At 43.3% G+C, this 24,466-nt stretch overlaps 1 protein-coding gene across 4 annotated transcripts; it reads left to right on the top strand.

The window, feature by feature from the left end:
• Positions 1–3: 3 nt before the first annotated feature.
• On the top strand, positions 4–24,248 carry LOC311136355 (gamma-tubulin complex component 2-like). Of its 4 annotated transcripts, none has more exons than XM_084170462.1 (18): positions 4–82; positions 599–759; positions 865–993; positions 1,116–1,292; positions 1,555–1,714; positions 6,305–6,512; positions 7,190–7,389; positions 16,303–16,492; positions 16,657–16,802; positions 16,987–17,167; positions 17,258–17,438; positions 21,489–21,661; positions 21,910–22,038; positions 22,145–22,265; positions 22,622–22,765; positions 22,989–23,117; positions 23,377–23,509; positions 23,839–24,248. In XM_084170462.1, the coding sequence occupies exons 2-18, from the start codon at positions 610–612 to the stop codon at positions 23,886–23,888; spliced, it is 2,601 nt and encodes an 866-aa protein (XP_084026588.1). In that variant the 5' UTR covers positions 4–82; positions 599–609; the 3' UTR covers positions 23,889–24,248. The 4 variants fall into 4 exon arrangements, with proteins under 4 accessions (XP_084026588.1, XP_084026586.1, XP_084026589.1 ...); XM_084170460.1 differs by having other exon boundaries at positions 23,377–23,540; XM_084170463.1 differs by having other exon boundaries at positions 21–82; positions 602–759.
• Positions 24,249–24,466: the final 218 nt, after the last annotated feature.

Genomic DNA, 24,466 nt, shown 5'->3' with positions numbered 1-24,466 from the left:
AATATGAAACACAGTACATGTTGTGTAACTTGTGTTGCCAGACAGTTGGCGGTAACTGCTTGTTAGTCAACAGAGGCTTCAGGTAATGTGCTATCAATTTTGAATGTTTTTAATCATGCTTTACTTACTAAGTGTTTCCAGAGAATACATTTCAAGATTCCGTTTATATAGCTAGCCAGGTAGCTAAATTGTTTGCTATCATCTCTATTTTCAGACCCTACTCTAGTTTAGCTAGCTAGCTTGCTTGCTAAAAGTGGCTGGCTAGTTAGTTAGCTATCTATCTATTGGGTCAATTTGAAGACCACCAAGCTAGCTTCATAACTAGCTAGTTAAGGAAATATACTTTTTTTCCGAGAGCATTATTAAACTAGCTAACTAGCTATGTGGTCTAGCCAGCTCAATTCGTTATACTAAAGCCATAAAGGGCAGCCACTAGAATCTGAAGCATCATCAGTTTTGATAGATAGCAATTAGCCACATTCATTTATACGTTTGCATGCTTTAACTTTTAACTGCCATTGTCATTATTAAACTGATAAGCTAACTATTAGAGAGTTGAACTTGACAGAGGATTGATTATTTACCTTTCTCATTTCAGCAGCCTGAGCCATGAGTGAGTTTCGTATACATCATGACGTCAACGAGCTGCTCAGTCTGCTTCATGTGCGAGGAGGTGATGGAGCAGAAGTGTATATTGATCTACTGCAGAAGAACAGGACACCATATGTCACCACAACAGTCTCTGCACACAGTGCAAAGGTGATTGATGGGGAAATTATTGGCAAATATTGTAAAGGTTTATGCTTTTCCTATGCGCTTCCTACCAATATCCTTGACTACCGGTAATTAAACTTTCATTCACAGGTCAAAATAGTAGAGTATTCAAAGACGCCAGAGGACTTCCTAAGGAAATACGAGGAGCTCAAGTCAAAAAATGTCCGCAACCTAGACCCACTGGTCTACCTCCTATCAAAGCTTAGCGAGGACAAAGAGGTAATCATTTCACATCTAATGTTATTCAGATGCTGACAATTCCTACGCTGTTTAATTTAAAGTACAGTACAGTATTGTGTATTTGTCCCAATAACAATGTGTTGTGTGTTGATATTTTTCAGACACTCCAATGTCTGCAACAGAATGCCAAAGAAAGGTCTGAAGCATCTGGTAATGCGACATCAAGTACAAGCACAACCTTTGCTATCCCTCCAACTAGCACCAAGATGTCAATGCAGGAACTGGAAGAGCTGCGCAAGAAGCTGGGGAACGTCACTGCCAGCTCCAACGTGCCCCAGGTATGTACTCATGTAATTTAAAGGTTACTTATTAGGGCCAGGATATTTTCTTCCTGACCAGGAAAAAAACCCTGATGCCCTATTTATAGTCTGTTACATAGTTGTAAACTAGGGTCTGGAGTTTTTCCTGGTGAAGTCATGTATTCAGGAAAAGCTCCTGGCCCGCCGCGTATGACTACTTCAAGAGGGCTGGACCAAATCGTTTTGAAAAGGCTAGAGTTGAATACATCTAAGTTCTACTACTTTTCCTCCATCTTTGCAGTCGGCTGAAGTCACACGAAAGATGCTAAGGGACAGACACAACAAAAAGAACCCCACTCAGCCCAACCCGGTGTTTCCAAACTGGGTGTATGACCGGCCTGCTCTGATTGGGGACTTCATCACCGGTACCACACCAGCAGGAGACCCAGCAGTGGCCATTGGTATAAATGTTACTCATATGTCTCACTTTGACACATTTTGATATATTTCATGAAGTTCATGCATACAGTGCCTTCAGAAAGTATTCATACCCCTCGACTTATTCCACATTTTGTAGTTACAGCCTGAATTCAAAATTGATTATTTGTCTCACCTATCTACAGACAATACCCCATAATGACAAAGTGAAAACATGTTTTTAGAAATGTTTGCTAATTTATTTAAAATATTAATACAGAAATATCTCATTTACATAAGTATTCACACCCCTGAGTCAATGCATGTTAGAATCACCTTTGGCAGCGATTACAGCTGTGAGTCTTTCTGGGTAAGTCTCTAAGAGTTTTGCACACCTGGATTGCACATTAATATTTTATAAATTCTTCAAGCTCTGCCAAATTACATTTACATTACATTTGCGTCATTTAGCAGACGCTCTTATCCAGAGCGACTTACATTATTGAGTGCATACATTATTTTTTATTTTTTTATACTGGCCCCCCCTGGGAATCAAACCCACAATCCTGGCGTTGCAAACGCCATGCTCTACCAACTGAGCTACATCCCTGCCGGCCATCCCCTCCCTTACCCTGGACGACGCTGTGCCAATTGTGCGCCACCCCATGGGTCTCCCGGTCACGGCCGGCTACGACAGAGCCTGGATTCGAACCAGGATCTCTAGTGGCACAGCTAGCACTGCGATGCAGTGCCTTAGACCACTGCGCCACTCGGGAGTTGGTTGTTGATCATTGCTAGACAACCATTTAAGTCTTGCCATAGATTTTCAAGCAGATTTAAGTCAAAACTGTAACTCGGCCACTTAGGAACATTCACTGTCTTCTTGGTAAGCAACTCCAGTGTAAATTTGGCCTTGTGTTGTAGGTTATTGTCCTGCTGAAAGGTGAATTCATCTCCCAGTGTCTAGTGGAAAGCAGACAGAACAAGGTTTTCCTCTAGGATTTTGCCTGGGTTTAACTCCATTCCGTTTCGTTTTTATCCTCAAAAACTCCCCAGTCCTTAATGATTACAAGCATACCCATAACATAATGCAGCCACCACTATGCTTGAAAATATCGAGAGTGGTACTCAGTAATGTGTTGTATTGGATTTTCCCCAAACATAACACTTTGTATTCAGGACATAAAGTGAATTGCTTTGCCACATGTTTTGCAGTATTACTTTAGTGCTTTGTTGCAAACAGGATGCATGTTTTGGAATATTTGTATTCTGTACAGCAGGGGTGCCCAGACTTAAGTTGAATAGGATCTACTTTTTCCACCCTCTTCCTAACGCTTTTCACCTTATTGATTGGATGACTTGCACTGCATGCTTTGCATAGTCTGGGTTGTAGCTACTGATTGCTAGCCTCAAGCAGGTGTCCAGGTGATCATCTGTTAGAGTGGACCGGTATTTTGACTAGATGATCTTCATGTCTGAAAATGCTGACTCGAAAGGTAGGTATATCCAAATAATGCTGTCAAGTACATGGCAACTTTTGTCATGTTTGGATATTTTTCCTCCACGATAAGGTTCCAAAAGTGTTCCCTCGATTTGATTTGGAGGTCGCTTTGCAGAGTCAAAATTTCACTCTCAAAGGCTGATGTCTCCTTGTGAAACAATGATGCAATTTTTGTTGCAATTTCGTCAACATTAACTTCCATACCAACCGGAAAGCACATAAATGTTGCCACAGGTTCCAGGATCGCAAAGTCATTTTTAAGATGCTCCCTCAAATCCTCATCCATCATTTCACAGCGCCGTGTACAAGTTTTTCTGGATCGCTAAACATCCTTAATAGCGGAAATTATTTTTGAAATCATCAAACAATGATTCTGCTGCGTCTAAAAAGGCCTCTTTTACAATTTCTCCATCATGGAACTGTTTCTTGTGCTTTGCTAGTATGCGACTCGCCCGGAATGATGCAATCGTGGCTGCCTTTGATTTTGAGCCGGGCCTTGTAAAGATCGATTGTTGGGCAGCTAGTTGAGACTTCAACTCTTTTACTTTTCTCTTATGTACGGTGGGGGAAAAAAGTATTTAGTCAGCCACCAATTGTGCAAGTTCTCCCACTTAAAAAGATGAGAGAGGCCTGTAATTTTCATCATAGGTACACGTCAACTGTGACAGACAAATTGAGAAAGAAAATTCCAGAAAATCACATTGTAGGATTTTTAATGAATTTATTTGCAAATTATGGTGGAAAATAAGTATTTGGTCACCTACAAACAAGCAAGATTTCTGGCTCTCACAGACCTGTAACTTCTTCTTTAAGAGGCTCCTCTGTCCTCCACTCGTTACCTGTATTAATGGCACCTGTTTGAACTTGTTATCAGTATAAAAGACACCTATCCACAACCTCAAACAGTCACACTCCAAACTCCACTATGACCAAGACCAAAGAGCTGTCAAAGGACACCAGAAACAAAATTGTAGACCTGCACCAGGCTGGGAAGACTGAATCTGCAATAGGTAAGCAGCTTGGTTTGAAGAAATCAACTGTGGGAGCAATTATTAGGATATGGAAGACATACAAGACCACTGATAATCTCCCTCGATCTGGGGCTCCACGCAAGATCTCACCCCGTGGGGTCAAAATGATCACAAGAACGGTGAGCAAAAATCCCAGAACCACACGGGGGGACCTAGTGAATGACCTGCAGAGAGCTGGGACCAAAGTAACAAAACCTACCATCAGTAACACACTACGCCGCCAGGGACTCAAATCCTGCAGTGCCAGACGTGTCCCCCTGCTTAAGCCAGTACATGTCCAGGCCCGTCTGAAGTTTGCTAGAGTGCATTTGGATGATCCAGAAGAGGATTGGGAGAATGTCATATGGTCAGATGAAACCAAAATATAACTTTTTGGTAAAAACTCAACTCGTCGTGTTTGGCGGACAAAGAATGCTGAGTTGCATCCAAAGAACACCATACCTACTGTGAAGCATGGGGGTGGAAACATCATGCTTTGGGGCTGTTTTTCTGCAAAGGGACCAGGACGACTGATCCGTGTAAAAGAAAGAATGAATGGGGCCATGTATCGTGAGATTTTGAGTGAAAACCTCCTTCCATCAGCAAGGGCATTGAAGATGAATCGTGGCTGGGTCTTTCAGCATGACAATGATCCCAAATACACTGCCCGGGCAACGAAGGAGTGGCTTCGTAAGAAGCATTTCAAGGTCCTGGAGTGGCCTAGCCAGTCTCCAGATCTCAACCCCATAGAAAATCTTTGGAGGGAGTTGAAAGTCTGTGTTGCCCAGCGACAGCCCCAAAACATCACTGCTCTAGAGGAGATCTGCATGGAGGAATGGGCCAAAATACCAGCAACAGTGTGTGAAAACCTTGTGAAGACTTACAGAAAACGTTTGACCTGTGTCATTGCCATCAAAGGGTATATAACAAAGTATTGAGAAACTTTTGTTATTGACCAAATACTTATTTTCCACCATAATTTGCAAATAAATTCATTAAAAATCCTACAATGTGATTTAATGGATTTTTTTCCCTCATTTTGTCTGTCATAGTTGACCTGTACCTATGATGAAAATTACAGGCCTCTCTCATATTTTTAAGTGGGAGAACTTGCACAATTGGTGGCTGACTAAATACTTTTTTCCCCCACTGTATGTGTTTCAAAGTCACCATTGGTCTCATGGTGAAATCCCTGAGCGGTTTCCTTCCTCTCTGGCAACTGAGTTAGGAAGGACGCCTGTATCTTTGTAGTGACTGCGTGTATTGATATGCCATCCAAAGTGTAATTCATAACTTCACCATGCTCAAAGTGATAAAAAAGCAGACATTGAATGTTTGTACCCATCTACCAATAGGCACCCTTCTTTGCGAGGCATTGGAAAACCTCCCTAGTTTTTGTGGTTGAATCTGTGTTGGAAATTCACTCGACTGAGGGACTTTACAGATACTTGTATGTGTAGGGTACAGAGATGACGTAGTCATTCAAAAATCATGTTAAACACTATTATTGCACACAGAGTGAGTCAATGCAACTTATTATGTGACTTGTTTTAAGCAAATTTTTACTCCTAAACTTATTTAGGCTTGCCATAACAAAGGGGTTGAATACATATTGATTCAAGGCTTTTCAGCTTTTTGTTTTTTATTGAATTTGTGACAATTTCTAAAAACAACATTCCATTTACATTTGACATTTTAGTCATTTAGCAGACGCTCTTATCCAGAGCGACATACAGTTAGTGAGTGCATACATTTTTCATACAGGCCCCCCGTGGGAAACGAACCCACAACCCTGGCGTTGCAAGCCCCATGCTCTACCAACTGAGCCACACGGGGCCCTTTGACCCTTTGATTCCACTTTGACATTATGGGGTATTGTGTGTAGGCCAGTGCCACAAAATATCAATTTAATCTATTTTAAATTCAGGCTGCAAGACAACAAAATGTGGAAAAAGTTAAAGGGTGTGAATACTTTCTGAAGGCACTGTAGTTTCACTGACTGAGTGACTGCTCATTTTTATGTACAGTATGCAATAACAAAATGTGTGAAAATGTACCTGGTACGTTAAGTGGTTATGAGGATGAGCATCCCTCAAATAATCTCTTTGGTGTTTTATGATCAGGTACAATGCCCCTGCCAGCTCAGGAGCATGCGCTGGTTGAAGATCTGTTGTTTGTGCTGATCGGTGTGGACGGCAGAGACATCACAGCCCAGCCTGTCCTCGGGAGGCAGAACCGCTCCTTCATCGTTGACCCCACCCTTGACATGTCCATCAAGGAGCTGGTCAATAGGATATTACCAGTCTCCTCATACTACTCTACTATAACACGGTGAGTGAACTTTAACAAGGAAATATACACTGAGTGTACAAAACATTAAAAACACCTTCCTAATATTGAATTACACCCCCTTTTGCCCTCAGAACAGCCTCAATTCGTCTGGGCACGGACTACAACGTGTCCAAAGTGTTCCACAGGGATGCGGGCCCATGTTGACTCCAATGCTTCTCACAGTTGTGTCAAGTTGGCTGGATGACCTTTGGGTGGTGGACCATTCTTGATACACATGGGAAACTGTTGTGTGAAAAACCCAGCAGCGTTGCAGTTCTTGACACAAACCGGTGCGCCTGGCACCTACTACCATACCCTTTTCAAAGACACTTAAATATTTTGTCTTGCCCATTCACCCTCTGAATGGAACACATACACAATCCATGTCTCAATTGTTTCAAGGCTTAATCCTTCTTTAACCTGTTTCCTCCCCTTCATCTACATTGATTAAAGTGGATTTAACAAGTGACATCAATAAGGGATCATAGCTTTCACCTGGATTCACCTGGTCAGTCTATGTCATGGCAAGAGCCGGTGTTCCTAATGATTTGTACACTCAGTCTAGCAACTTAACCTTGCTTTGTCTCTGCGGGACTCACGTTGTAATCCTTACACCATCTGGAGATGTGTCATGTGCATTGGGTTGTCAAACAATTTATTTGTATTTTGTCTGGCAGCTTCACTGAGGAGAAGTCGTCCTTTGAGTATGGCCAGGTGAACCACGCCCTGACGGCGGCCATGAGGACCCTGATGAAGGAGTACCTGATCCTGGTGACCCAGCTGGAGCACCTCCACAGGCAGGACATGCTCTCCCTGCAGAAGCTCTGGTTCTACATCCAGCCCACCATGAGGACCATGGAGATCTTAGCCTCCATTGGTAAAGCTGTCATGATCATACAAAACATATATATATAAACTGAGTATACCAAACATTAGGAACACCTTCCTAATATTGAGTTACACCCGCCCCTTTTGCCCTCAGAACAGCCTCAATTCGTTGGGGCATGGACTCTACAAGGTGTCGAAAGCATTACACAGGGATGCTGGCCCATGTTGACTCCAATGCTCCCTACAGTTTTGTCAAGTTGGCTGGACGTCCTTTGGGTGGTGGACCATTCTTGATACACACAGGAAACTGTTAAGCGTGAAAAACCCAGCAGCATTGCAGTCTTGACACAAACCGGTGCGCCTGGCACCTACAACCATACCCCATTCAAAGGCACTTCCATTTTTTGTTTTGCCCATTCACCCTCTGAATGGCACACATACACAATCAATGTCTCAGTTGTCTCAAGACTTAAAATCATTATTTCACCTGTCTCCTCCCCTTCATCTACACCAGGGGTGTCAAACTCATTTTAGCTCAGGGTCCACATGGAGGAAAATCTATTCCCAAGTGGGCCGGACCGGAAAAATCATGGTATATATAACTTAAAAACAACAACTTCAGATTGTTTTCTTTGTTTTAATACGATCAACATACAACATAAAGCTGGAGCCTGAGGACAGTGTGTCCAAAATAGTACAAGCACAACATCACTATTAATCATAAAACACGTCAAGTTTATTCGAAAATTCTAAAGAAAAAGAACACACAAACACACAATGCCTCAGTGATTAACAGAACTGTTTCACAGATCACAGAACTATATCAGGGTGTCATTTCTCAGGCAGAAATGTAGATAAAAATAATGAAATCCTGTTCCCCAAACAAGTGCAAGAACCACAGAGTCAAGAATAGGTTAAATATACAAATAAAATAAAATCTATTAAAAACAATAGGACATCAACATAAAAACATATAAACATAAAGCTGGAGCCTGAGGACAGTGTCCAAAAGCACAACATCACTATTAATCATAAAACACCTCAAGTTATTTGAAAGTTCTGAGGACAAAGAACACACAAACACACAATGCCTCAGTGATTCACAGAAGTATATCACAGATCACAGAACTATATCAGGGTGTCATTTCTCAGGCAGAAATGTAGATAAAAATAATGAAATCCTGTTCCCCAAACAAGTGCAAGAACCACAGAGTCAAGAATAGGTTAAATATACAAATAAAATCAATTAAAAACAATAGCACATCAACATAAAAACATCAACATAAATCTGAAAGCGTTGCTCAAACTCCCGTAACAGTCCCGTTATTTTATCTTTGAACCGCTTCATGTCTGCCACATGTTGGGTCGCGCACACATTTTTCAGACAGGGGAAGTGAGCTGCATCACCACCGGCAAGTTGCGTCTCCCACAATGACAGCTTCAACTTGAAAGAACGTATGCTGTCATAATACTGCGTGACAACTTTGTTGCACCCTTGCAGCTGTTTGTTCAAGTTATTCAGGTGCTCTGTAACATCCACCATAAATGCAAGGTCCTGCATCCATTCTGCGGAATGAAATTCTAACACTGGTTTGCCCTTTTCTTCCATGAACTGTTCAATTTCTTCTCGTAAATCAAAGAAACGCCTCAGCACAGCACCTCGGCTTAACCATCTTACCTCAGTGTGGTATGGCAGGCCATAGATGTGGTCTTTCTCTCTGAGAAGGCTGTCAAACTGACGGTGATTCAGGCTTCTGGATTGGATGAAATTAACAGTTTGGATGACCACCTTCATGACGTTATCCATCTTTAATGATTTGCAACACAAAGCCTCCTGGTGCAAAATACAGTGAAAAGTCAAAAAATCACGTCCTCCATTTGCAGATTGCACTTTCTCTCTGAACTTTGTCACAACGCCTGCTTTTTTCCCGATCATTGAGGGCGCACCATCTGTAGCCAGGCTGACAGCGCGGGGCCAGTCCACTCCGACCCTGTCCAGCGCGCCGACGAGTGCGGTAAAAATATCAGCTGCTGTCGTTGTATCTGTCATCGGCACCAACTCCACGAACTCCTCGGTGACGGTCAATGTGTCATCAACTCCGCGGATGAAAATGGCCAGTTGTGCAACATCTGTCATGTCCGTGCTTTCATCAATTGGAACCGAAAACGCAATAAATGACTTTACTTTTTGCTTCAACTGGCTGTCCAAATCCACTGAAAGATCGGAAATCCTGTCTGCAACTGTGTTTCTTGTCAGGCTGATATTTGCAAAAGCCTGCTGCTTTTCAGGGCACACAATCTCCGCTGCCTTCATCATGCATGTTTTTACAAATTCACCCTCACTAAATGGTTTTGAAGCCACTGCGATTTCATTAGCAATGAGGTAGCTAGCTTTCACTGCAGCGTCACTGATGTCTCGGCTGTGAGTAAACACAGACTGCTGTTTCTTCAGACCCGCCAACAGTTCATTCACCTTCTCTCATCTCCGCTGTCCTTGAAAGTTGTCATATTTGTCGGCATGAATACTCACATAGTGGTGACGAAGGTTATATTCTTTCAGCACTGCAACATGCTCTGAACACACCAAACATACAGCTTTCCCATTCAATTCCGTGAATAAATAGGATGACAATTTTTCTTGGAACACTCTGCACTCTGCGTCCACTTTTCTCTTTTTTGACAGAGACATATTGGGGCAATGAGGGTGCCAAAGCACATAATGTTAAAAGTAGAAGCCGTAATAAATATCGCGGGCAAAACAAAGTAGCTCATTGGCTGCACGTGCTTGACCTACTTGCTCTGCCCCGGTATAAACAGTTTGCTTGCTTAACACAATTGCTATTGCGCCATCCAGTGGACGCAATTGGAACAGCAGTTTATTTTATTGAAAAATTGCAGCGCATTTTTCTACTTTACAAAAAAAATAGTTTTTTTTTTTTTTTTCAAAATCATCTCGCGGGCCGGATTAAACCCGTTTGCGGGCCTGATCCGGCCCGCGGGCCGTACGTTTGACACCCCTGATCTACACTGATTAGAAGTGGATTTATAGGTGACCTCAATGAGGGATCATAGCTTTCACCTGGATTCACCTGATCAGTCTGTCATGGAAAGAGCAGGTGTTCATAATGCTTTATACACTCAGTGTATGATCCTTATGCATCATATATACAGTACCAGTCAAAAGTTTGGACACACCTACTCATTCAAGGGTTTTTCTTTATTTTTACTATTTTTTACATTGTAGAATAATAGTGAAGACATCAAAACTACAGTGAGGGGAAAAAAGTATTTGATCCCGATGCTGATTTTGTACGTTTGCCCACTGACAAAGACATGATCAGTCTATAATTTTAATGGTAGGTTTATTTGAACAGTGAGAGACAGAATAACAACAAAATAATCCAGAAAAACGCATGTAAAAAATGTTATAAATTGATTTGCATTTTAATGAGGGAAATAAGTATTTGACCCCTCTGCAAAACATGACTTTGTACTTGGTGGCAAAACCCTTGTTGGCAATCACAGAGGTCAGACGTTTCTTGTAGTTGGCCACCAGGTTTGCACACATCTCAGGAGGGATTTTGTTCCACTCCTCTTTGCAGATCTTCTCCAAGTCATTAAGGTTTCGAGGCTGAAGTTTGGCAACTCGAACCTTCAGCTCCCTCCACAGATTTTCTATGGGATTAAGGCCTGGAGACTGGCTAGGCCACTCCAGGACCTTAATGTGCTTCTTCTTGAGCCACTCCTTTGTTGCCTTGGCCGTGTGTTTTGGGTCATTGTCATGCTGGAATACCCATCCACGACCCATTTTCAATGCCCTGGCTGAGGGAAGGAGGTTCTCACCCAAGATTTGATGGTACATGGCCACGTCCATCGTCCCTTTGATGCGGTGAAGTTGTCCTGTCCCCTTAGCAGAAAAACACCCCCAAAGCATAATGTTTCCACCTCCATGTTTGACGGTGGGGATGGTATTCTTGGGGTCATGAGTTGATGCCAAAGAGCTCGATTTTGGTCTCATCTGACCACAACACTTTCACCCAGTTCTCCTCTGAATCATTCAGATGTTCATTGGCAAACTTCAGACGGGCCTGTATATGTGCTTTCTTGAGCAGGGGGACCTTGCGGGCGCTGCAGGATTTCAGTCCTTCACGGCGTAGTGTGTTACCAATTGTTTTCTTGGTGACTATGGTCCCAGCTGCCTTGAGATCATTGACAAGATCCTCCCGTGTAGTTCTGGGACAATTCCTCACTGTTCTCATGATCATTGCAACTCCACGAGGTGAGATCTTGCATGGAGCCCCAGACCAACTGTTGTCACCTTCTCACCAAGCTGCTTGGCGTTGGTTTTGTAGCCCATTCCAGCCTTGTGTAGGTCTACAATCCTGTCCCTGACATCCTTGGAGAGCTCTTTGGTCTTGGCCATGGTGGAGAGTTTGGAATCTGATTGATTGATTGCTTCTGTGGACAGGTGTCTTTTTATACAGGTAACAAGTTGAGATTAGGAGCACTCCCTTTAAGAGTGTGCTCCTAATCTCAGCTCGTTACCTGTATAAAAGACAGCTGGGAGCCAGAAATATTTCTGATTGAGAGGGGGTCAAATACTTATTTCCCTCATTAAAATGCAAATCACATAACATTTTTGACATGCATTTTTCTGAATTTTGTTGTTATTCTTTCTCTCTGTTCAAATAAACCTACCATTAAAATTATAGACTGATCCAACTTTGATGTAATGTCCTTAAAACAAGTCAAAATGAGGCTCAGTAGTGTGTGTGGTCTCCACGTGCCTGTATGACCTCCCTACAACGCCTGGGCATGCTCCTGATGAGGTGGCAGATGGTCTCCTGAGGGATCTCCTCCCAGACCTGGACTAAAGCATCTGCCAACTCCTGGACAGTCTGTGGTGCAACGTGGCGTTGGTGGATGGAGCGAGACATGATGTCCCAGATGTGCTCAATTGGATTCAGGTCTGGGGAACGGGCGGGCCAGTCCATAGCCTCAATGCCTTCCTCTTGCAGGAACTGCTGACACACTCCAGCCACATGATGTCTAGCATTGTCTTGCATTAGGAGGAACCCAGGGCCAACCGCACCAGCATATGGTCTCACAAGGGGTCTGAGGATCTCATCTCGGTACCTAATGGCAGTCAGACTACCTCTGGCGAGCACATGGAGGGCTGTGCGGCCCCCCAAAGAAATGCCACCCCACACCATGACTGACCCACCACCAAACCGGTCATGCTGGAGGATGTTGCAGGCAGCAGAACGTTCTCCACGGCGTCTCCAGACTCTGTCACGTCTGTCACGTGCTCAGTGTGAACCTGCTTTCATCTGTGAAGTGCACAGGGCGCCAGTGGCGAATTTGCCAATCTTGGTGTTCTCTGGCAAATGCCAAACGTCCTGCACGGTGTTGGGCTGTAAGCACAATCCCCACCTGTGGACGTCGGGCCCTCATACCACCCTCATGGAGTCTGTTTCTGACCGTTTGAGCAGACACATGCACATTTGTGGCCTGCTGGAGGTCATTTTGCAGGGCTCTGGCAGTGCTCCTCCTGCTTCTCCTTGCACAAAGGCGGAGGTAGCAGTCCTGCTGCTGGGTTGTTGCCCTCCTACGGCCTCCTCCATGTCTCCTGATGTACTGGCCTGTCTCCTGGTAGCGCCTCCATGCTCTGGACACTACGCTGACAGACACAGCAAACCTTCTTGCCACAGCTCGCATTGATGTGCCATCCTGGATGAGCTGCACTACCTGAGCCACTTGTGTGGGTTGTAGACTCCGTCTCATGCTACCACTAGAGCAGGGGTGTCAAACTCATTTTAGCTCAGGGGCCACATGGAGGAAAATCTATTCCCAAGTGGGCCGGACCGGAAAAATCATGGTATATATAACTTAAAAACAACAACTTCAGATTGTTTTCTTTGTTTTAATACGATCAACATACAACATAAAGCTGGAGCCTGAGGACAGTGTGTCCAAAATAGTACAAGCACAACATCACTATTAATCATAAAACACGTCAAGTTTATTTGAAAATTCTAAAGAAAAAGAACACACAAACACACAATGCCTCAGTGATTAACAGAACTGTTTCACAGATCACAGAACTATATCAGGGTGTCATTTCTCAGGCAGAAATGTAGATAAAAATAATGAAATCCTGTTCCCCAAACAAGTGCAAGAACCACAGAGTCAAGAATAGGTTAAATATACAAATAAAATAAAATCAATTAAAAACAATAGCACATCAACATAAAAACATATAAACATAAAGCTGGAGCCTGAGGACAGTGTCCAAAAGCACAACATCACTATTAATCATAAAACACCTCAAGTTAAATTTAAAATTCTGAGGACAAAGAACACACAATGCCTCAGTGATTCACAGAAGTATATCACAGATCACAGAACTATATCAGGGTGTCATTTCTCAGGCAGAAATGTAGATAAAAATAATGAAATCCTGTTCCCCAAACAAGTGCAAGAACCACAGAGTCAAGAACAGGTTAAATATACAAATAAAATCAATTAAAAACAATAGCACATCAACATAAAAACATCAACATAAATCTGAAAGCGTTGCTCAAACTCCCGTAACAGTCCCGTTATTTTATCTTTGAACCGCTTCATGTCTGCCACATGTTGGGTCGCGCACACATTTTTCAGACAGGGGAAGTGAGCTGCATCACCACCGGCAAGTTGCGTCTCCCACAATGACAGCTTCAACTTGAAAGAACGTATGCTGTCATAATACTGCGTGACAACTTTGTTGCGCCCTTGCAGCTGTTTGTTCAAGTTATTCAGGTGCTCTGTAACATCCACCATAAATGCAAGGTCCTGCATCCATTCTGCGGAATGAAATTCTAACACTGGTTTGCCCTTTTCTTCCATGAACTGTTCAATTTCTTCTCGTAAATCAAAGAAACGCCTCAGCACAGCACCTCGGCTTAACCATCTTACCTCAGTGTGGTATGGCAGGCCATAGATGTGGTCTTTCTCTCTGAGAAGGCTGTCAAACTGACGGTGATTCAGGCTTCTGGATCGGATGAAATTAACAGTTTGGATGACCACCTTCATGACGTTATCCATCTTTAATGACTTGCAACACAAAGCCTCCTGGTGCAAAATACAGTGAAAAGTCAAAAAATCACGTCCTCCATTTGCAGATTGCACTTTCTCTCTGAACTTTGTCACAACGCCTGCTTTTTTCCCGATCATTGAGGGCGCACCATCTGTAGCCAGGCTGACAGCGCGGGACCAGTCCACTCCGACCCTGACCAGCGCGCCGACGAGTGTGGTAAAAATATCAGCTGCTGTCGTTGTATCTGTCATCGGCACCAACTCCACGAACTCCTCGGTGACGGTCAATGTGTCATCAACTCCGCGGATGAAAATGGCCTGTTGTGCAACATCTGTAATGTCCGTGCTTTCATCAATTGCAACCGAAAACGCAATAAATGACTTTACTTTTTGCTTCAACTGGCTGTCCAAATCCACTGAAAGATCGGAAATCCTGTCTGCAACTGTGTTTCTTGTCAGGCTGATATTTGCAAAAGCCTGCCGCTTTTCAGGGCACACTATCTCCGCTGCCTTCATCATGCATGTTTTTACAAATTCACCCTCACTAAATGGTTTTGAAGCCACTGCGATTTCATTAGCAATGAGGTAGCTAGCTTTCACTGCAGCGTCACTGATGTCTCGGCTGTGAGTAAACACAGACTGCTGTTTCTTCAGACCCGCCAACAGTTCATTCACCTTCTCTCATCTCCGCTGTCCTTGAAAGTTGTCATATTTGTCGGCATGAATACTCACATAGTGGTGACGAAGGTTATATTCTTTCAGCACTGCAACATGCTCTGAACACACCAAACATACAGCTTTCCCATTCAATTCCGTGAATAAATAGGATGACCATTTTTCTTGGAACACTCTGCACTCTGCGTCCACTTTTCTCTTTTTTGACAGAGACATATTGGGGCAATGAGGGTGCCAAAGCACATAATGTTAAAAGTAGAAGCCGTAATAAATATCGCGGGCAAAACAAAGTAGCTCATTGGCTGCACGTGCTTGACCTACTTGCTCTGCCCCGGTATAAACAGTTTGCTTGCTTAACACAATTGCTATTGCGCCATCCAGTGGACACAATTGGGAACAGCAGTTTATTTTATTGAAAAATTGCAGCGCATTTTTATACTTTACAAAAAAAGAAAAGAAAACATTTTTTTCGTTTTTATTTTTTTCAAAATCATCTCGCGGGCCGGATTAAACCCGTTTGCGGTCCTGATCCGGCCCGCGGGCCGTACGTTTGACACCCCTGCACTAGAGTGAAAGCACCGCCAGCATTCAAAAGTGACCAAAACATCAGCCAGGAAGCATTGGAACTGAGAAGTGGTCTGTGGTCACCACATGCAAAACCAGTCCTTTATTGGGGGTGTCTTGCTAATTGCCTATAATTTCCACCTGTTGTCTATTCCATTTGCACAACAGCATGTGAAATGTATTGTCAATCAGTGTTGCTTCCTAAGTGGACAGTTTGATTTCACAGAAGTGTGATTGACTTGGAGTTACATTGTGTTGTTTAAGTGTTCCCATCTAGTGGTTACCTTATTCATTCAGGTTCTGTTTTATAAATGGGTTTAGTTCATTACCTACACACACACACACACACACACACACAATATATATTGTGGTTGGTTGGTAGATATAGCTGCATTGTACTTTTGGACATTAAATTGTATTATGGCTTTTTAGATAGACCTTTCAGAGGTATTATGCCGGTATTGTCTTGTCCTGTGGGCAATGAGGATGTGATGGTCGTGTGTGGTATGGTTATTGTGATATGGTTGTGGTATGTTGTAGCAGACTTCCCAAAGTAAAAAGTGCTCATAGTAAAGAATTAAAATAAATTCTCCAAAGGTTATTGATGTCTATTTAATCAGTGGGTTGCATGTACTGTTTCTCAAAGCCTCCTCGGTGGACAAAGGAGACTGCATGGGTGGGTCGACGTTGAGCCTCCTTCACGATCGTACCTTCAACTACACTGGAGACAGTCAGGCCCAGGAACTGTGCCTCTACCTCACGAAAGCAGCTAGTGTCCCTTACTTTGAGATACTGGAGAAATGGATCTATAGAGGCATCATCAAGGACCCTTACAGGTACAGTCTTTTGTCGCGCAACTCATTTCCCACATTTCTTACATTTAATCACATCAGTACTTTTCTATAGTGTCACAGACTTGGACATGAGTTATGACACAATTTAGATTTTCACACAATTAGTTCATTTTGTTCATGTTTTTGTGATTTTATTTGCTTCATAGTGAATTCATGGTTGAAGAGCATGAGCTACAGAAAGAGAAGATCCAGGAGGACTACAACGACAAATATTGGGATCAGCGGTACACAATCGTACAGCACAGAATTCCATCCTTTCTTCAGAAAATGGCAGACAAAATTTTAAGTACAGGTAAGACACATCATACTGTTTGCATCAGATTTGTTCAGATCACTTTTTAGTGCTTCCTGACAATGGCTAGTGCAATTCACTGTGTTGTTTTATAGTGTAGAAAACGAGTAGTATCAAGGTTCTGATCATTTGCTGTGGAGTTTTCTGTGTCTGAGTTAGTGTTTTTTCTCATCCTGTTCTATAGGGAAATACCTCAACGTGGTGAGAGAGTGTGGCCGGGATGTGACTTGTCCCGATGCTAAGGAGATCCTCTACACTCTCAAGGAGAGAGCCTACGTGGAGCAGATAGAAAAATCCTACTACTATGCCAGTAAGGTCCTTCTAGACTTTCTGATGGAGGAGAAGGAGCTGGTCGCACGACTTAGGTAAACAACAACAATAAACTATAAATAGTTTGATAGGGTATTTCTCATTTGGTATGTTCAGTTGTATGCTAAGAGATGTATTCTTCCTAGGTCAATCAAGCACTACTTCTTAATGGACAAGGGAGATTTCTTTGTCCATTTCATGGATCTGACGGAAGAGGAGCTGAAAAAGCCAGTGGATGACATCGTCCCTCCCAGACTGGAGGCCTTGCTAGAGCTGGCTCTGAGGATGAGTACTGCTAACACAGACCCATTCAAAGATGACCTGAAGGTAATTATAAAGTGGGTTGTTTGAGCCCTGGATGCTGATTGGCTAAAAGCCGTGGTATATGAGACATTATAAACTGGGTGGTTCGAGCCCTGAATGCTGATTGGCTGAAAGCCGTGGTATACCACGGGTATGACAAAACATTTATTTTTACTCTTCTAATTACATTGGTAACCAGTTTATAATAGCAATAAGGCACCTCAGGGGTTTGTGGTATATGGCCAATATACCACGGCTAAGGGTTGTATCCAGGCACTCTGCGTTGCGTCGTGACTAACAGCAGCTCTTAGCCTGGATATGTTGGCCATATACCACACCCACTCTGGCCTTCTTATTGATTAAATATCCTAGATGAGTACCAGTCTGGAATTTATGCTATCTTGATAACAGCAGCACCATCTAGTGGTTACCTTATTCATTCAGGTTCCGTTTTATAAATGGGTTTAGTTCATTACCTAAATACATACTGTACACAGTATGATTTGAAATATCCTTTCATGCATGCATTATGATGAATGAATAGGCTCATGTACCTTTCCAAAATTAGTCTGAGCATATTAACGTTAGCTTACAGCAGCTGGGGGCACTGTTGACTACTTTGAGGTGAATCTTAAGTCATTTATGATCTTGTTATTCAAATGGTGCATCATTGCTGTTTACTGCATTAGACCATTTCTTATAGCTGCACTTTAGCACAGTAATAGAACATTGCCATGGGGTAGAATCACAATTGTATAGCAGGGATGGGCAACTTTGATGGAGATGGGGGCCACAAAAAATCTGAACTCATCATGAGGGGCCGCAGTGGCTCGCGGGTCTGCGTACCCATACCCACACCCACACATGCAGTCAGAGCCAGCCTTAGCCTTTTGGGGGCCGTAAGCAGCTTGAAAGTTAATTTTCTGCAATTCTACACATTTTGCCATTGAGTGGAGATAAATGTTTTTAATATTATATCTGAACAACTGGGTCCTGGACTTCCTGGCGGGCCGACCCCAAGTGGTGAAGGTAGGCAACAACCCCTCCGCCACGCTGATCTTCAACACGGGGCACCACAGGGGTGCGTGCTCAGCCCCCTCCTGTACTCCCTGTTCACCCATGACTACGCGGCCACGCACGTCTCCAAATCAATCATCAAGTTTGCTGATGACACAACAGTGGTAAGCCTGATTACCAACAACGATGAGACAGCCTACAGGGAGGAGAGGCCGTGCGGAGTGGTGCTAGGAAAATAACCTCTCCCTCGACTTCAACAAAACGAAGGAGTTGATTGTGGGTTACAGGAGACAGCAGAGAGAGCACGCCCCCATCCACATTGACGAGGGTCATAAGCTTCAAGTTCCTCAGCGTGCACATCACTGACAACCTGAAATGGTCCCTTCACACAGACAGCGTGGTGAAGAAGACGCAACAGCGCCTCTTTAACCTCAGGAAGCTGAAGAAATTTGTTGTGACCCAGAAGACCCCCACAAACTTCTACAGATGCACCATTGAGAGCATCCTGTCGGGCTGTATCACCGCCTGGTTCCGCAATTGCACCGTCCGCAACCGCAGTGCTCTCCAGAGGGTGGTGCCGTCAGCCCAACGCATCACCGGGGGCACAATGCCTGCCCTCCAGGACATCTACAGCACCCAATGTCACAGGAAGGCCAAGAAGATCATCAAGGACCTCAGCCACCCGAGCCACCCGAGCCACTGCCTGTTCAACCCGCTACCATTTAAAAGGTGGAGACAGTACAGGTGCATCAAAGCTGGAACCGAGAATGAGAAACAGCTTCTATCTCCAGGTCATCAGTCTGTTAAACAGTCACCACTTGCCAGCCTCCGCCTAGTGCCCTGCCCTGAACCTTAGTCACTGTTCTAGCCGGCTACCACCCAGTACTCTACCCTGCACCTTAAGAGACTGCTGCCCTATGTACTTAGTCATTGAACACTGGTCACTTTAATGATGTTCCCATACTGTTTCATCCACTTTTATGTATATACTGTTTTCTAGTCATGGCTCATCCTATATAACTTTTTTTATTGTTAAAAAAAATGTATTGCTAGGTATTACTGCACTGTTGGAGCTAGAAATATAAGCATTTCACTGCACTTGTGATAACATTAGCAAATCTGTGTATGCGACCAATAAACTTTGATGTGAGTGAGAGTGACTAACAAAATCAATGGGTGCCCCCGGTTGGTAATTTGACCATGATTACTTCAAGTTTAGCTAGCTGGCTAGACTAATTTACCAATCAAAAAAATGCTAGCTGACATGGGCTGAGTGACTGTCAGTGACTGAAATAACGAGAGAAACAAAAAAATTATGCACCTTGTGTATTCTACTATTTGCCATATCTTCAATTTAAGCCTAATAGAAAGTGTGTGCTCTCAGGCCTGGAGGGAAGCAAAAGTCATTCCGCTACCAAAGAATAGTATAGCCCCCTTTACTGGCTGAAATAGCCAACCAATCAGCCTATTATCAACACTTGGTAAACTTTTGGAAAAAATTGTGTTTGACCAGATACAATGCTATTTTACAGTAAACAAATTGACAACAGACTTTCAGCACGCTTATAGGGAAGGACATTCAACAAGCACAGCACTTACACAAATGACTGATGATTGGCTGATAGAAATTGATGATAAGATTGTGGGGGCTGTGCGGCTTTTGACATTATCGATCATAGTCTGCTGCTGGAAAAACATATGTGTTATGGCTTTACACCCCCTGCTAGATTGTGGATAATATAGCAGGGGGTGTATATTGTCTAACAGAACACAGAGGGTGTTCTTTAATGGAAGCCTCTCCAACATAATCCAGGTAGAATCAGGAATTCCCCAGGGCAGCTGTCTAGGCACTTACTTATTTAAATCTTTACTAACGACATGCCACTTGCTTTGAGTAAAGCCAGTGTGTCTATGTATGCGGATGACTCAACACTATACACGTCAGCTACTACAGCGACTGAAATGACTGCAACACTTAACAAAGAGCTGTAGTTAGTTTCAGAATGGGTGACAAGGAATAAGTTAGTCCTAAATATTTCAAAAACTAAAAGCATTGATTTGTCCCAAATACATTCACTAAACCCTAAACCTCAACTCAATCTTGTAATGAATTATGTGGAAATTGAGCAAGTTGAGGTGACTAAACTGCTTGGAGTAACCCTGGATTGTAAACTGTCATGGTCAAAACATATTGATACAACAGTAGCTAAGATGGGTCAGGTGCCACAAAGAGGGACTTAGGAAAATTGCAATTGGCTCAGAACAGGGTAGCATGGCTGGCCCTTGGATGTACACAGAGAGCTAACATTAAAAATATGCATGTCAATCTCTCCTGGCTCAAAGTGGAGGAGATTGACTTCATCACTACTTGTATTTGTGAGAGGTATTGACATGTTGAATGCACCGAGCTGTCTATTTGAACTACTGGCACACAGCTCGGACACCCATGCACACCCCACAAGACATGCCACCAGAGGTCTCTTCACAGTCCCCAAGTCCAGAACAGACTATGGGAGGCTCACAGTACTACATAGAGCCATGGCTACATGGAACTCTATTCCACATCAAGAAACTCATGCAAGCAGTAGAATCAGATTTTAAAAACAGATAGAAATACACCTTATGGAACAGCGGGGACTGTGAAGCGACACACACATAGGCACAGACACATGCATACAGACACACGATAACATACGCACTATACACACATACACATGGATTTTGTGTTGTAGATTTGTAGTAGTAGAGGAGGGGCCTGAGGGCACACACTTAATGTGTTGTGAAATCTGTTGTGAATGTTTTTTAAATGGTATAACAGCCTTAATTTTGCTGGACCCCAGGAAGAGCAGCGGCTAATGGGGATCCATAATAAATACAATTACTATTCTAACTAAAAAAAATACATAATATTATATATATCTTTTGGGGGGGGGGGGGGTTGCTATCTATAGGATATACATATAAACGACTAAGTTAAACAACTGGTATGTAATGTGACTGTTTTGGGAGGGGCGTCACACTGAACTCATCCATCCACCCTCTGTTCCTGTTTCCCAGATTGACCTGATGCCACATGATGTGATCACCCAACTGCTGCGGGTGCTGGCCATCGAGACCAAGCAGGAGAAGGCCATCATCAATGCCGACCCCACCGAGGTGGCCCTCAGTGGCCTGGAGGCCTTCTCCTTTGACTACATTGTCAAGTGGCCGCTGTCACTCATCATCAACAGGTAGGTACACTGGGGCTATATCCAAGGCCAGGTCTTCCTTGGTAAAGAGATCTTCTGATCTCAGTATGACTTCCTGGTTAAATGAAGGCTAAAAAAGGCTCACTTGAAGATGGGATAAAAAATATACTTTTCAACCCTAATGTAACTTTTCTCAATCTATTGAGAACCCCCCATGGACCCCAACCCAGGGCGTGCTAAATGCCAATACTATAACCATGTGTTCTGATTCGGAATATGTATTTTTCTAGGAAAGCGCTGACGAGATACCAGATGCTGTTCCGACACATTTTTTACTGCAAACATGTCGAGAGGCTGTTGTGCAACGTGTGGATCAGCAACAAAACAGCCAAGCAGTACGCCTTGCACAGGGCCAAGTGGTGAGTTGACAAAACTCCTTCACTTAACTTCCTTGTTTGTTTCTCTAGTGCCAACTTCCGAATAGCAAGTTCTTATATGAGCTATCTGGTTTCCTCCTCCCTGAAGGTTTGCAGCAGCGTTTGCCCTGAGACAGCGCATGCTGAACTTTGTCCAGAACATCCAGTACTACATGATGTTTGAAGTTATGGAGCCCACCTGGCACATCATGGAGAACAACTTGAAATCTGTGAGTGGAAAGGAACCAAGGCTGCTTCTCACCTTGATAGCATTCAGTGCTATCATGTATTAGCCTATAGCTACTTCTAACATAATTGTTCTGTGCATAGTGTAGAAGACTGGCGTCCATTACAAATGTCAGCCACAAGCCTTTACTTGCTTTGACCCAAGATTGTTGTGGTCAAACGTTTTTTCCAGTCCCAATTCAATTGCATTCATTTAAATTGCTCCTAATAACTACATGCTGCGGTTTATACAACAGGTGGGTCTAATCCTGAATGGTGATTGGTTAAAACCGCATTCCAGACAGTGTCTACCCTGCATTGACCAGGAATGTCATAATATAGTCCATCTTGTCTCCCTCAGGCTTCCAACATAGACGACGTGCTGTGTCATCACACCAGCTTCCTGGACAACTGCCTGAAGGACTGCATGCTGACCAACCCAGAGCTACTCAAGATCTTCTCCAAGCTTATGTCTGTGTGTGTCATGTTCACCAACTGCATGCAGGTTAGTGGATGTGGAACGCAAACTACAAAACCGTGAATTCCAAGGCAGCTTGTTGTAGCTTACATGTAATGGTATTTTAGTTAAATAAATAAAATACATGCAACTCATGCACATTAGAAGTATTGTGATATGTAGCCTAATATATTTTCCCCCCAGTGTGACTATACAGTGTCTCTCTCTCACTGCTGATCCTTATTAAATGTCTGTATATTTCCTGGTGTAGCGCTTCACCCAGAGCATGAAGCTGGACCAGGAGATGAACCGTCTGTCTCTGGAGCATGGCACCATGAAGGGTCCTCCCACCCAGAGCGAACGCACCGTGGAGCAAGAGAGGAAGAGGCTTACCTCGAAGGTAACAACACACATACTCACTCATATACAGCAGATACTCACTACTATAAACAACTTGAAGCATTGCTTTGAAAGATAAAACATCAAAGTATGACAAATGTGTTTACCTGGGTATGTTACATAGAACAACCAAATACAATAGTATTGTAATGGTGGCAATTAATGTTTGTGTTCTGTCTCAAGTACTATCTATCAAATATAACATTACTATTCCCCAATCAGCAAATGCCTTTACCTATGTCGTTGTTCCCCGTTGTCAGTTCCTAGCAGAGCACGTGGAGGCCCTGCAGTCAGACTCAGGCTTCGAAGCCACCATCAGCAAGTTTGACAGCAACTTCAGCACACTGCTCCTGGACCTGCTGGACAAGCTCAGCGTCTATAGCACCAATGACTGTGAGCACAGCATGATTAACATAATCTACCGGTGGGTCTACTACTCTATCTCCAACTCTGGTACTGGAGAGATACTGGCTACGCAGGCTTTTGTTGCTGCTCAGCACCCACACACCTGATTCAACTGAGCAAGGTCCAGACTGAACACCTTGATAAGTTGGTTATTGGAGATGGGTGTGTTAGTGCCGGGCTGGAACAAAAACCTGCATACCCCGTAGCTCTCCAGGACCGGAGTTGGAAACTCCTGGTCTATAGATAGTTGCTTGAATGGATATGCTAAGATACAGTTACAATACTAGTTAAAAACTGCTTTGAATTTGATTCCATAGGTTGGATTTCAACGGGTTCTACACAGAGCGCCTTGAGAGGATGGCTATAGAGAGAAGTCAGAAGGCTGCTGCATAGCACTGTCAAAGTGTGCATGATGGTAACCCACGCAATAAGTATTTATTTATCCTACTCATGCCCATATAAAAACCACCTTCAAAGACGACATTTCTCCCCCTATCAAACATAAAGCTGTCATCAAACATAAAACCATAGATATTAATGTGTTTTGAAAACGTCTAAGGTGTTTCCTCCTTTACCTTAAGAGGGGCATAGGATTAAATAACCATGAACTGTATGCATTTCGCTCAGAAGATGTAAAAGAAAACCTGGACCTCTATAGGGGTAACTTATTTTTTACCTCGTGTTTTTTTTGGTGTGTTTTCTTGTACAATAAAAAATATTAAATGTCCCCAAGCATTCTCTGTCATCTTTGCTTACAGAATTAAATCACTCCTATGACAGTAAACAGTAGGGGGGAGTGGGTGCCAAAGGGTTAGTTGAGCCACCCCTTGTTTCTAGGATACCATACACAAAATGTATAATATGACCAAATATTTAGGAAGAGGTCAACATTTCATGGAGTGTGTGAAGGAAGAAACCACTTGGAAAAAGTAGTAAGGAAGTTAG

The sequence above is a fragment of the Coregonus lavaretus genome, assembly GCF_964263955.1.
Source record: "Coregonus lavaretus genome assembly, chromosome: 1".
Taxonomy (NCBI): domain Eukaryota; kingdom Metazoa; phylum Chordata; class Actinopteri; order Salmoniformes; family Salmonidae; genus Coregonus; species Coregonus lavaretus.
This window is presented reverse-complemented; position numbering and strand designations above follow the sequence as displayed.

What these genes read in the sequence shown, in the direction of transcription:
- LOC311136355 (XM_084170460.1), top strand. Translation starts at nt 610, where the DNA reads ATGAGTGAGTTTCGTATACATCATGACGTCAACGAGCTGCTCAGTCTG. An exon ending in TACTACTCTACTATAACACG is followed by an intron (nt 6,513 to 7,189) that starts GTGAGTGAACTT and finishes TTTGTCTGGCAG; the next exon opens with CTTCACTGAGGAGAAGTCGT. An exon ending in GGAAGAGGCTTACCTCGAAG is followed by an intron (nt 23,118 to 23,376) that starts GTAACAACACAC and finishes CCCCGTTGTCAG; the next exon opens with TTCCTAGCAGAGCACGTGGA.